The sequence below is a fragment of the Gorilla gorilla genome, chromosome 5 (genome assembly GCF_029281585.2).
Source record: "Gorilla gorilla gorilla isolate KB3781 chromosome 5, NHGRI_mGorGor1-v2.1_pri, whole genome shotgun sequence".
In the NCBI taxonomy this organism is placed as follows: Eukaryota; Metazoa; Chordata; class Mammalia; order Primates; family Hominidae; genus Gorilla; species Gorilla gorilla.
The window spans coordinates 147,807,696-147,822,209 of NC_073229.2; the positions used below are offsets into that span (position 1 = coordinate 147,807,696).

The following is a 14,514-nucleotide window of genomic DNA, read 5'->3' on the forward strand; positions in this document are numbered from 1 at the left end:
TTTTCAACTCATTAGTTAGCTCAAGGACACAGAAAATAAGTCATCACCTTTCACTGATTTTTCTCAAGAGGGAAGTATGTCATTCCATTTAGTTTGTGAATCTTTTTGCCCTATATTTCCCTGAGGTTATTGTCTTTTTTTTCCCCTTTCTACTATAGAATTATAAGTAGCAAATTGAGGCAAACAGATAACTGATTGGAGAAGCAAAATGAACTTCTCACCAATCCAAATCCCCTCTATTGACATAAAAAGAATCTTATATATAAAACTGAAAGATAACTAAGCTTAGAGTTTCTCATAGTTGAGGATTTCAATCCCATCTCCTTTGAAGCTACCACTAACATCTATACTCATCTTTATGTTCTTGTTAACTGTGGTGTAGTTTATCATCTCTGATAGGAGATGTTTGGGGGATGTTTATGGAGTCAAAATTATGGTGAGAGGTGCTACTGGGTACTAATTATTTTGCAATCTTTAGGGAAGATCGTTGCAACAAATTTTTCCACCCTGAATGCCAATAAAGTGTGTCTCCTTCAGCTTGGTTCACTGAACCCAAGATCACCATATTTATTAATTTAGTTTAACAAATCAAATACTTGTTTCTAAAATGAATTAACCTGGAAGTTTTAGGATCTAGGGATGTTGTTAAAAACTTAATTCTTTGCTCTTTCTTCTGTGTTCCTGTCCTTTAATTTAGAAATATTCTTCAAATGTTAACATAAGTTCTCCTCCTTTATGTCAGTCCCTGATCAACCAAATCCATCCATTCTCCTAGCTTCTTAGATTTTCCCAATAGTAATATCTCATCAGTTGATTTGCTTATTTGTTTTATATTGATTCATTCCCTAATAGCTTTATACATGTAAACATTGTCTATTTTAAATTTGACGAGAAACCAAGAAACCTATCTCACAATTTTTGTACATAACTTTATACATACTTCTTTCAAGAAACTTTGAACTGGCAGCCCAGTATCAGAGAGTTACATACACAATTATCTTATCATTTCTTGAGGACTAGATTTCTGTATATTTTATATTTCATCCTTAGAATTAAAACTGTACCTGGCAAAAGTAGATACCAAAAATATATACAAGTGATGTTTATTAGGTGCATGATTATCACTCAGGGGGTCAGACTTTTCGTTCCTCTCCATCCACAGGTAAATGACAGAGTGATAGGAAGAAGATAAAATACTATGTCTCAAAGCACCTGGGTATTGAGAGCTCACGTCCCTCAAAAACAGAGACCCATACCACGATAGTATAGCACATCATTCTAGCCAGACCAACAAGACACTTCAAGTCCTGAGGGACTGGGCAGAAACTGAGCAGTGAAATCTGGTCTACTTAATTCAAGAGGTAGCCAAAATTTTCCGGAAACTGTCAGAACTATTATTTCTAATATAACTCTCAGTCACTATGAACAAAGGCCCTAGAGAATTCTGCTGACTTATTGCCTTAATCTAGTCATTACTGCTACCCTAAGTACTTTCTGCTCACATTTTCAGAGGCTTGGTCTATGGACCCTGTCATGCTTTTACAGCAACTCTTGACAAGACCACTGGCCTGACCACTAGTTCTCATAGTATTTAGAACAACTCTGCCAATAGATTTGGTTTTACTTTAGCAACTGATTCTTCTTTGTAAGCCTGAAGAAACTCGTTTAATGATTACCTTTCTGACAGTTGGTATTTTTTTTTTTAATTTCTTCATGAACTGGAAATGGTCTCTATACATACAAAGTAAGCTCAAAGTAGCGTATGTGGGGATGGAAATCAGCAATAGAGGTTCAAATAATGGGAGAACACTCAGATGGGATGACGGAACTAGGAAACATAATAACTGTTAAAAACGAATCAGAAACATGAAACATCCAGCTTTTATAGTATTATAGCAACAGTGTGCCTGACCGAAAATTTAGTATTTAAATCAGGAATTTTACCCAATTTCTTGGCAAGGTAACTTGGTATCCCAGTCATCCCAGGGCTGCATCCCACAGACTACTAATTCTCACCTACTTCCTGTCTCTTTTTTTTTTTGTCATTTCTGCATTGATCAAATGTACTCTTGATCTCCTTACTCCTTGAAAAATCATTACACCTTCACAATAATGTCATGTGCACTGCGAATTACCAGTGTTAAGAATAGGACATTCTTTAGTTATACTAAATTATTTTCAGCAAGTTTCAAAGTGAAATAATTAATCATAAGATTTATGAACAATAATATGACATTCTTTACATCAATCACCATAAGGCACACCTTGGAGATACCATGCAATAAAGCAAATAATTGCAAGAAAGCAAATCACACATTTTTTTCTGTATCCTAGTGTATATAAAAGTTATGTCTGCACTGTATTCTAGTCTATTAAATGTGCAATAACATTATGTCTTAAAAAGCAATGTACAGGCCTTAATTTAAAAATACTTTGTTGGTGGGGATGGTTAATGGGTACAGAAATATAGTTAAAAAGAATAATATCTAGCATTTGATAGCACAGTAGTGACTACAGTCAACAGTAATTCATTGTACATTTAAAAATAACTAAAAGAGTATAACTGGACTGTTTCTAACACAAAGAAAGGATAAATGCTTGAGGTCATGGATACCCCGCTTATCCTGATGTGATTATTACTCATTGTATGCCTGTATAAAAATATTTCATGCATCCCATAAATATATACACCTACTCTGTGCCAACAAAATTGAAAATAAAAAATACTTTATTGCTAAAAAATACTAACAATCATGTGAGCCTTCAGTGAGTCATAATCTTTTTGCTAATTGAAGGTCTTGCCTTAATATTTGTGGCTGCTGACTGATCAGGGTGATGGTTGCTAAAGGTTGGAGTGGCTGAAGCAATTACTTAAAATAAGACAACAGTGAAGTTGGCCACATCGATGGACTCTGCATTTCATGAAAGATGTCTCTGTAGTATGTGACATTCACTGTTTGATAGGATTTTACCCATAGGAGAATTTCTTTTGAAATCGGAGTTAATCCTCTTAAACCCAGCCATTGCTTTATCTTCTACTCTATGTTATATTCTAAATCCTTTGTAGTCATTTCTACAATGTTCACAGCATCTCCATTAAGAGTAGAGTAGCTTCCATCTCAAGAAACCACTCTCTTTGCTCATTCATAGAAAGCACCTCCTAGGCCAGGCATGGTGGCTCATGCCTGTAATCCCAGCACGTTGGGAGGCCAAGGTGGGTGGATCCCTTGAGACCAGGAGTTCAAGACCACCTTGGCCAACATGGTGAAACCCGTCTCTACAAAAACATACAAAAATTAGCCTGGCAGTGTGATGCACACCTATAATCCCACTACTCAGTGGGTGAGGCACGAGAATCGCTTGAACCCAGGAAGCAGAGGTTGCAGTGAGCCAAGACTGTGCCAGTGCATGCCGAACTAGACACTGGCTCAAAAGAAAAAAACAACAAAAAAAGTCACTCTTCATCCATTCAAGTTTAATCATGAGATTGCAGCATCTTCAGCTTCCACTTCTAATTCTAGATCTCTTGCTGTCTCCACTGCATCTGCAGTTACTTCCTCCACTGATGTCTTGAGCCCCTCAAAGTCATCATGAGGGTTGGAATCAACTTTTTACATAATGGTGATATTTTGACCTCCTGCCATGAATCAAAAATATTTTTTATTGTTCAATTCCCCATGTACCCAGAACTTAAAGTATAATAATAAAAATAAAAATAAAAAAATTTGTAATATAAAAAAATATATTTTTTAATGGCATCTAGAATGGTGAATTCTTGAGAAAGTTGTCAATATAGTTTGCTTGGATCCATAAGAGGTATTTCTCCCTATGTCACCTATAGCCTTACAGAATTTTTTTTAAATTTTTTATTATTTTATTTTATTTTATTTTATTTTATTTTAATTTTAATTTTTTGAGACAGAGTTTTGCTCTTGTTCCCCAGGCTGGAGTGCAGTGGCACGATCTCAGCTCACTGCAACCTCCACCACCCGGGTTCAAGTAATTCTCCTGCCTCAGCCTCCCATGTAACTGGGATTGCAGGTGCCTGCCACCACGCCCAGCTAATTTTTTGTATTTTTAGTAGAGGCAGGGTTTCACCGCATTGGCCAGGCTGGTCTTGAACCTCCTGACCTCAGGTGATCCACCCACCTTGGCCTCCAAATTGCTGGGATTATAGGCATGAGCCACCGAGCCTGGCCCACAAAATGTATTTCTTAAAAAATAAGTCTTGAAAATCAAAATTACTTCTTGAGCCATGAGCTGCAAAAGTGATCTTGTGTTAGGCACGAAAACAACATTAATCTCTTTGTATATCACCATCAGAGCTCTTGGGTGACCAGGCGCATTGTCAATAAGCAGAAATACTTTGGAAGAATTTTCTTTTTGAGTAGTAAATCTCAACAGTGGGCTTAAAATATTCAGTAAACTATGTTGTAAACAGATGTGCTGTCATCCAGGCTTTATTATCTCATGATAGAGCACAGGCAAAGTAAATTTATTATAATTCTTTAGAGCCCTGGAATTGTCATAATGGTAAACCAGCATTGGCTTCAACTTGAAGTCACCAGCTGCATTATTTCCTAACAAGAGTCAGCCTAAACTTTGAAGCTTTGGAGCCAGGCATTGACTTCTCCTATCTAGCTCTGAAAGTCCTGGATGGCATCTTCTTCCAGTAGAGGACTGTTTAGTCTACACTGAAAATGTGTTGTTTAGTGCAGCCACCTTCATCAATGATCTTAGCTAGATCTTCTAGATAACTTGCTGCAGCTTCTACATCAATCCTTGCTGCTTCCACCTTGCACTTTTATGTTGTAGAGATGGCTTCTTTTCTTAAACCTCATGAACCAACCTCTGCTAGCTTCCAACTTTTCTTCTGCAGCTTCCTTACCTCTCCACATCTTCACAGAATTGAAGAGATTTAGGGCCTTGGTCTGGATTAGGCTTTGGCTGAAAGAGAATTCTGGCTGGTTGGATCTTCTATCCAGATGACTAAAACTTTCTCCACATCAGCAATAAGTTTGTTTCACTTTCTTATCATTCATGTGTTCAGTAGCACTTTTAATTTCCTTCAAGAACTTTTCCTTTGCATTCACAACTTGGCTGTTTGGTGTAAGAGGCCTAGCTTTCAGCCTATCTTGGCTTTTGGCATGCCTTCCTCAGTAAGCTTAATTATTTTCAGCTTTTGATTGAAAGTAAAGATATGCAACTCTTCCTTTCACTTGAATTCTTAGAGGCTGTTGTAGGTTATTAATTTTCCTAATCTCAATATTTTTGTGTCTTGGGGAACAGAAAAGCCTGAGGAGAAGGAGAGATAGTGGGAATGTCTAGTTGTTGGAGCAGTCAGAACACACATATTTATTGATGAAATTCACCATCTTATATAGGGGCAGCTTGTGGTGACCTAAAACAATTATAATATTGATATCAAAGAGCAACGGTCACAGATCACCAAAACAGACATAACAATAATGAAAACATTTGAAATACTGTGAGAATTACCAAAATGTGACACAGAGACAGGAAGTGAACGCATGCTGTTGGAAAAATGGTGGTGATAGCTTTATTCTTTTTCTTTGAAAAATTCAATATCTGTGGCATGCAATAAAGCAAAGTGCAATAAAAAGAGACATGCCTGCAATTCAAATTGGAATCAAATGTTTTAAAATCTGTCCAGTCTTTATTCTCACTATTATTTTTTGCTCTTTTCTTTTTGTTTTGCAATGTAGCAGGGACCTTTTATTATTCATTTATGTGTCCACATTGTCAGTCATTCAATTTGGTACGTAATAGGTATTAAAATATTGAATAAAACCAAACCTCTGGCATGACATACTGCTTTATAAATCTACATCTAGGTTGATAATTAATACCATAGAATCTAAAATTTTGTTATATTTCAGATGGAGGTAACTTGTCTTTTTCTAAATGCAATGCCTAATATTTCTGCAGATTTAAATTCACAAACTTGGCATTTTACTATACTGTAGTAACTTTCAGATTTTACAGTACGCTTTTTCCCCTAGGCAATAATATATAGGTTAAATAAGAATAACCATGGGCAAAAATAATAGCTCCAGCAGTGAATGTCAGAGAAGTGCCACTTCATATCTCTTATTTTTGTCTTGACATTATATTAAATGTCTTCTTTAAACAGAAAATTCCCCTAATCACATGATAATTTTATTTTCAAAGGCAACAAACAATTTTCCAAGGAAAGTTTGCTAAATATGTATTTTGAATGTCTGTATAAATGGAAACTGAATCTCTCACATCCACGAGCTCACTAATGCCCTAGACCATATTAAAACTAAGTTTGAAATACTAAGAGTTTTTCCTTCTTTTGTTTTTCTCAACACTTTAGTAACCTGTGTCAGGGAGGGGAGAATGATGCAGCAAATGCATAGCAAAGATAAAACTGGTTTGTCACAATGAGTTCCAGCTTCATGCTGTCTAAATGAAACCAAGTTTCCCTTATAAAGAACAGGTTGCTCCATTTAAATTATCTTTGTTCTTATAGGTCAAAATATCATGTCTTTAACTTGTTTGGGTGAAAACCACATGCCCTAGCTTCTGGCACAGATAACAAATTAGAAAATATCTAAACCACATATATTTAAATGTAATATTTAAAGTACATTGTAAGTGAGATAGAGTCTGCAGTTTATGAGGAAACAGCTCATTTACATACCAAAGAATCTCTCAAAATTGTAAATTCTGTGTGTCTTTGACAGCTTCACTCCAGGCATGGAGATGTGGAGATGTTTGATGTTTAGAGAGCATTAACTTGTATAGAGCAGAGCAAGACTTTATTCATTGCACATTTGCCAAGGATACTCTTTTTGGTTTCCTTTGAAGATAAAAATTACTATCTGTTTGGACCAGGAAGTTCATCTGTCTCTGCATAACCCTCACTAAGGGTAATATATATTTACATGACAATCAAATAAGTATTCTCTGTAAAAAACCAAGCCTGTCATTCATATTATCCAGGGCAGGTGGGAACTGGAGACAGCAAAAACTTAACCTTGACAAATCTTCCTAGAACTTTAAGTAAAATGGAGCCTGAACTCCATAAAGTTGACCTTATTGTATGATGTTAATGCATAGTTGCCAGATGAAGATTTTTCCCCTGCTTTGTTCTTTTTAAATATGTTACATTAGATAATATGTATTTTTTAAAAATACATTAAACATGTCCCCAACGGGTTTCTTTTTGTTTGAAAGAAGAAAAGAATAATGTTTTAATACTGTCTTTAAGCTCCAACTAAGCATAACTATAAAACCAAAAGCTTTACTGGAAAATCTTAACCATTTTCTTTTCAAATTGATATATTCAACACAAAGGTCAATGTAGATGATTTTAAAATTGCTTAGTTGCACTGTTTTATGTTTCTCTCATATTAAATATTGTTAACTGATTAAAAATTAATGCCAACAGTATTGGAGGCCTTAAGTCTCTATGGATTCCTAAGCCTTTAGTATAATAACTGAATAGCCTCAATTCATTTTTGCATTGTAAAAGTAGCATGAATTTTAAATTACAGTCACAATGATAACCAAAAATAAATAGGAAAAAAAATAAGAAACATTTAAGCTGATAAATGGAACATTTTCATGGATACTATGTGCTTATGGGGTGGGGAGAAAAATAGTTCCTATTACAAATAATAATAAAAACTACAAGAAAAAGCTTCTTAACGAAACCTAACAAGGGCTGACACTACACAGCTATATTTTCTGCTCATTGTCACTGCAAATTTTGTATTATGGATGATTTGAACAATTTAAAAAACATAAACTTAATTTGCCAAATAGCATGATCTTGTAAAATTTTAAAAAATTCCTCTGGCCATATTATTTTTAATTAACCAAGTTCATGACCCTTCTTTTGAGGCCCCATCCTCCCCAGGCCAAGAGGGGTTGAGTAGTGGAGATAGTGCCTGAACCCCAATTTCTGACTTAAGTAAAACTCCATGCACTTACTCCTCTATCACACTCTCTTTTCTTAATGCTTCTTTCTCCCAGCTCTGCACTATATTTTCTCTCTGATTTTCAGTGAACTGTACTCTCCTGGTTTTCACAATCTGCTTTTTTTTTTTTCTATTTTCCTAAAGTGAACTTGAGCAGTAAAGAATAACAAGAAGTTTCAGAGTCAGACTAATCAGGTTTATGTGATACCTGCCTTTCACAGTTTTTGTGATATTTCAAAGAGATAGTCATACAAAAGCTTCATACTTAATACCCTGTCAATAAATGCAATGTTCCAAGCCATAGCACTTTTTAGAACTATTGTTTCTTGCATCATGTTGACTTCTTAGGCTTTCAAATTGTTCTCAGGTTTTCCCATGACCTATCTCGAAAACAAACTGTTTCTAATTAATGTCTCTAATTAATGTTACCAATAATATGAAACTAACCTCCAGATTCCCATATTATAATAGATATTAAAAATGATTACTTCCTTGTCTGCTTTTACAAACATATTTCCAGACTACTCTGCTTAATATGAGCATATTTGGTTTTCATTTCAGTAACAACAGACACTGTTCAATTTAGAGAGTAATTTGCACTTACGAATAAATTTGGTGACCAGAGAATTCACTGACCCATATATGTTATGAAAATTAAATTCTTATTAAAATATTTACTAACAACATCAACTGTTTTTTTCTTAACTCTTTATTGTGAAGAAGCTTAAATAATCCCAAAAGTAGACAATATTATAATGAAATTTAATGTACCCATCATCAGCCTCAACATAATCAACTAATGGCCAATCCTACCCCACCCACACCCCAACTACTTTCCTCCTGGGCATATTATTTAGAAGCAAATTTCAAATATCACATCACCCCCTTCATAAATATTTGAATGTGTATCTCCAAATAATAACTAATTTTAAAAGACAACCACAATACGGTTATCCCGCTAAAAATATAATTATTCATTAAGGTTATCTAACATCCAGAGTATATTAAATTTTCACTTGTTTCATCAGAATTTTTTAAGGTTGTTTGCTTGACTCATGATCCAACCATTCCATACATTGTGATGGGTTGCTAACTTTTTACATTTCTTCTCATCTGTTCTCCAGATTTTCTTGTTCTTATTCCCAGGAACTTATTTGAAGTAACTGGGTTGTTTGTACTGTAGAGGTTCCCAGAGCCTACTGCCTACTATGGTGTAGATTTTGGCATATTCCTCATCCCTCTATTTATTAAAAATTGGAGGCTGTGTATTTCCTTTTCCTTCCCTCCTTTCTTGCTTTCTCCTTTCTTTCTAGTCAGAAGAGTCAGTTCTAGCTATCATTTTAATGGTTGGTTGGGTTTTGCCTTGTATTTTGCCAATAGTGTGACTTTTTTGTGACTTCCAGACTTTTATCCATGGGTCTGTGCATTGCCCTCAAGTGCTACAAAATGAAAAAATCCAGTCTTCTACTTAAACAAACCATGCACAAATCTTTTCATTTAACTGTGCCTTTCACCATCGTGGTACTCCTCTTTTGAATAGGCTAGCTTTCTAATGTCAGTTTTAAAATGTACTTATAAGACTAAAAATAATATATGTGGTATGTTGCTTTATCAGGAAAATCAAGAACATCTCCTGGAAGTGACCGGGCCTTGAAACTAGTGCTACATCCCTTTGTACCCGCAGCTCATCCCCACTTAAGCCAGAGCAGCTGCCCTTTGCTTTGATGAGGTAAATGCAGAAACATAGGTTGGATCGCCTCATAATTTCACCATCTGTCATGCTACATGATATAACTTGTTTGCCTAGTTGTTAAGTAGTCTGGCTGTGAATTATTGATTTTTTTTTTTTTCTTGAGAGCAACAGTGAGTAATCTTGTGCTGCAGACTATGGGAGCAATGCGGTGTGTAGAATATAAATGACCATTTTTGCTCTAAATTTTGAATATCAAATCTTCTCATGGGTTTGATTGTTACAGAAGCAGTGGAACGTGATTCAGCTAATGGTAAGGAAATTGCACACTATGTGTGCAATAATTCTTCTCCTGAAGCCTGAGGTTATGTAATAGTTTATAAGTTGAGAGTTTGACATAAGCTCTTCTAACATTTTAAATAAAAAGCTTTCTTGAACTAAGCGTTCTAGTAAATACTAAGTTAATTATATATGGGATTCCCAGCAACTTGGATACATTACATTGCAAGGAAGATAAAGGACTATTTATAGCCCTAAACCTGTGTGCTGTTTGAGTGTAATCCAGTCTGGGCCTGATTCAACCTACCTAAATGTAACATGGTCCTAGTGTAGGCTCCAACAAAAACGTAATTGACCAACCTAACAGTCTCACACAGTAAGAAGACATAACCAATATGACTCTGTGGTCAGGCATGGGTACGAATCCTAGCTATATCACATACAGTTGTGTGAATTCTAGCACATTCTTTAAACTCTCTCAACCTCAACTTCCTATTCTCTAAACAGCAATAATATTAGCCTTTATTCTCATTTGGTGGCCCTGTAGATTAAACGAATATTTATCAAGCTTAATACAGTGCTTGACATCTTATGTCTTCAGAATAAATATGTTATCATTGCTGTTATAATTATCTTTATTAATTTATTATGCCAGAATCAAAGGTGTTATTACTCTAAAATCCTTTGGAGTTCAACTTTGTCCTATTTCTAATTTATCTATTGCTCTGTACCTGAAACACAATTCTGTATTTAGCATTATTTCCTTTCTTCCACTGGATGAAGTAAGCCAGCTTGGAACCTGCAGTGGAAATTGACGTGAGCAACTAGGTGAGGTTATAGGCACGACATGCACTGTAGTTGAATAAGCACTGGGATGAGCCACAGGAGGCATGAAATGTATCCTCAGATCTCTCCTAATTTCCCATGACCATGAGAGAGTCATATAATCTGTATGAGCCTTGTCTTCCCAAAACCTGAGATGAGGACAGTTGACTAGAGCTTTCTAAGGTAATGAGTTATCTCTTATATTCTTAAGTGCCACAAACTGTTGTGTGTGTGTGTGTGTGTGTGTGATAAATGGATGGAAAAGGTAATTGACTGATAGGTGGCATAGGTCTACTGATAGAGTGCTTACATTTCAGTAATGTGTCCAAAAGTGATTGCAAGCCCCAGGCGTGGTGGTTCATGCCTGTATTCCCAATGTTTTGGGAGGCAGAGGCAAGAGAATCTTGGCTTAAGGCCAGTAGTTCAAGTACAGCCTGGTCAACATAAGGAGGTTGTGTCTTTACAAAAATAATAATAAAAAAAAAATTAGCCAGGCATGGTGGTGCACACCTGTAGTCCTAACTACTTCTGATGCTGAGGTAGAAAGATTGCTGGAGCCCAGGAGTTTGAGACTGCAGTGAGCTATGATCATGCCACTGCATTCCAATATGGGTGACAGAGAAAAATTCTGCTCTAAAAAAAATAAAATAAATAAATAAATGGTTGAAAAAAATATAGCAGATGAGATAAAATAAGACTATTTCAGGCTCAGAAAATAGCCTGTACCAAGGCACTGTACAAAGGTATACCTTTTATAAAAGACTGGAGGAAGGCAATTGTAGCTAGGGCACAAAAGGTGAGAATTGCAAAGATAACATGAAACTGTGTTAAAAAAGTGTGAAGAAACTTTGGATATCCTCAAAGAATGACTGTGCTTCCTTAAAAGATGAGTTTATTTGAGTTGGCAGTCTAATTTTCATTTGAGAAATATTATTAATAAATCATTCCAGAAAACAAAAAAAATGCATAATTGATGTTCAGATAACATAGATCCTATGAACCGTTAAGGCCCGGAAGTGGAAAATGACCATCACCCAAGAATAAGATGGTATTTCTAATTTTTAATTTTATTACTAATGTAATTATTTTTATGGGTAACTCCAGAAGGTCTTCCAAGGCCCTTTTAAACCCCCGCAGAGCAAAGGCAGAAACAAAAGCTCTATTTCATAATCAAGAATTTTCCTGTAAAAAGTCTTTTGAATCAAATGCAAGTTCTACAAAACAATCCACAAGCAAGCCCAAGATGGTTTAGTCAACTGACCTCCTGAATCACCTGGGAGCCCAAACCCTGAACAGAGGTAGAGAAACAGAAGATTAAGACGCTCATAGCTATCTTAATAACTTGTGCAGAGCTAAGCAAGAAGTTTTTATACATAGCTTTCTTTAAGGCAAACTAAAAGCAACATGACACAGAATAAGGAATAGGAAAAATGCTATTTATATTTAGTTAGCAAATTCTGAACTAAAATTGGTAAAGAGTAAACCTGATATCCTCTGACAGAAAAGAAAACACACACACACACACACACACAAACAAGATTTAAAGGGGCTGGGTTTAAATGTTAGTAATGCTGGTCTTGAGCAAGTCACAGAACATTTTTGTTACAGTTCCTTTTTCTGCCAAACTGAGATAATAATGCCTACTTAATTGAATTGTGTCAGTTTTAAATAAGTAAACACACATAACATTCTGAGCAAAATACCTAACACGTAGAAATCTCTCAGTAATTGTTATTAATATGGGGTGTCAGACTGAATTTCTCAGTGCAAGGTACAAATAAGGCACTTCTTATAAATATTGACTAAAAATCTCCAACAGAAATTACTGTGTGTCCATACTAATTTCTACCCTCAAAAATAAAAACAAATATTCTATTTTTCAGCTGTATTATTCAAAGCAAACCAGCACAGCATTTAACTTGGAAGTTGTTAAGAGCACCACCTGTCTGATTTTCTTACAGCTGTCAGAAGCAAATTTTAGATCCACCTCCAAAAGTTTTACCTCAACTAGAACCAGACTGTGTCTGTATTCAAAGTAATTTAGTTTTGAAGATTTCCTTCATTCTAAGAAATACGTACATATATATATGAAGTATATATGAAATATAAATATATATAACTAGCAACCATCAAATAGAAGATATGTATTATAGTATGTAGCTTTCAGTAAAGCATTGAAACAGAAAATATTTATTGTAACATAAAGATAGAATTTACCATTTAGAGGAAAATGAAGAATGAATTTACAAAAAGAACCAGAATTCTAACACTTAATTGCTTTATTTTAAAAATCATATTGATTCACAGTAAGTTTGTGGAATTCCAGTCTTTATCTTTGAATTTCCATTAATGGTCAAATAAATACAAATTCTGTGGGAACACTTATGTCTTAAATTGTATATAAATCATATATATGTATGTGTGTTTTACATACCCTAGTAGGAAAGGAAAAACAAATTTAAGGTCTCCATTTAAAAATATCATAAAGCAGAAATGCTTCAAATTACTTTTTAAGTTTAAGTAAGCATTAGTGTAATATTTTAAGTTCATCATGGTCTCCATCCTTGAAAACTTCGTAATTTTTGCTGGATAAGATATCGGCCATCATGTTACATGACCATAGCTATTTATAGAGGTGTGAGTAACAACTGTTAACTAGTGGGGCCTTTGGTATAGCAGAGAACAGTTTCCACATGCAAAATTTAAGAGAAATCTCTTTTTGCTCCCCCAATATACAGATCTGGCAGCCTCTCAGCTCCTAAATCCACTTCTCAGATCCTGTATAGAATCATTGACCAAGGCAATTACCTTAAAGCAACATTTTAAATGGACACATCGACAGTTAATGTGGCTGTCAATTTGCATATTTTTTTTCCTTACTTGATACTATCGGAAAATGGTAGCAATACCTTCAGCAGTGATCTCAGTCATGGTGGTCGTCAAAAGTAAAAGTCAGTTGAAAAGTTCCCGTCAAGTTGCACTTTGCAGAGTATTTGGGGATTTGCGAACTCTGGTGGAGGGTTCTGTGTCAAAACCTGGGGGCTCTTCGTTTTCCTGGCTGTTTCTGCTGCTTCTTTGTTGTCCTGTTGAACTTTGCCTCTCCTCTGCAGAGTTCTCCCCCTGGAAACAACCTAAGCCCTTTCCAAGCAGCACTTGTGGGCTCAGCTAGAAGTATCAGCTTCAAACAAAAATAGCCTCATCTCCCTAGGACTCTTCAGCAATTTTTTTTTTTTCTTTTTTGGCACTCTAGAGGAACACACACACAGACACACCAGCTCTTCAGCCCCAAAGAGAGAAAGGCAAAAAAAAACAAAAACAAAAAAAACAAATGAACTACAAAGTACCATCTAAGCCCCCGCAGTTTCTCCAAGATAATTACAGATCCTGGGGTCTGTGTCAGAAAACATGAAATAAAGAGTTGAAAGTAATCTTATCCGTGAGAGCTCAGATTTATTCTTAGGGCTCTTAATGCTCAGAACATTCTTCTTTCCCTTATTTGGTTTGGGGAGGGTCCCAAATGTCTACCACAGGCAAAAGGGAGGGTAGTCTTGAGTAATTTTCTAAAAGTTATGTTCCTGTTGATACAAATCCACTTAGCAAGTGCAGTTATTTATATAGGGCTACACTTAAAATTGCAACTATTAAATCTTGAAGCTTTCTTTTAAAGTAGTCATATTGTAGAAGATTAATATTTTCTGAACACTGGCCAATAAGAATTATGTAATGTGAATTTATAGTGTGATACTTGAA

General features: G+C 35.4%; 1 protein-coding gene across 49 annotated transcripts in view; it reads right to left on the bottom strand.

The window, feature by feature from the left end:
• The window catches only part of TRDN (triadin), a 419,844-nt gene extending 405,618 nt beyond the window's left edge, over positions 1 to 14,226 (bottom strand). For 48 of the 49 annotated variants that reach the window (XM_031012505.2, XM_055391701.2, XM_055391743.2 and 45 more), the window contains exon 1: positions 13,674 to 14,226. In XM_031012505.2, the coding sequence (XP_030868365.2) occupies positions 13,674 to 13,695 (22 nt within the window). In that variant the 5' untranslated portion in view covers positions 13,696 to 14,226. The remainder of the gene's footprint in view (positions 1 to 13,673) is intronic. The other variant, XM_055391722.2, reaches the window with a different exon arrangement.
• Positions 14,227 to 14,514: the final 288 nt, after the last annotated feature.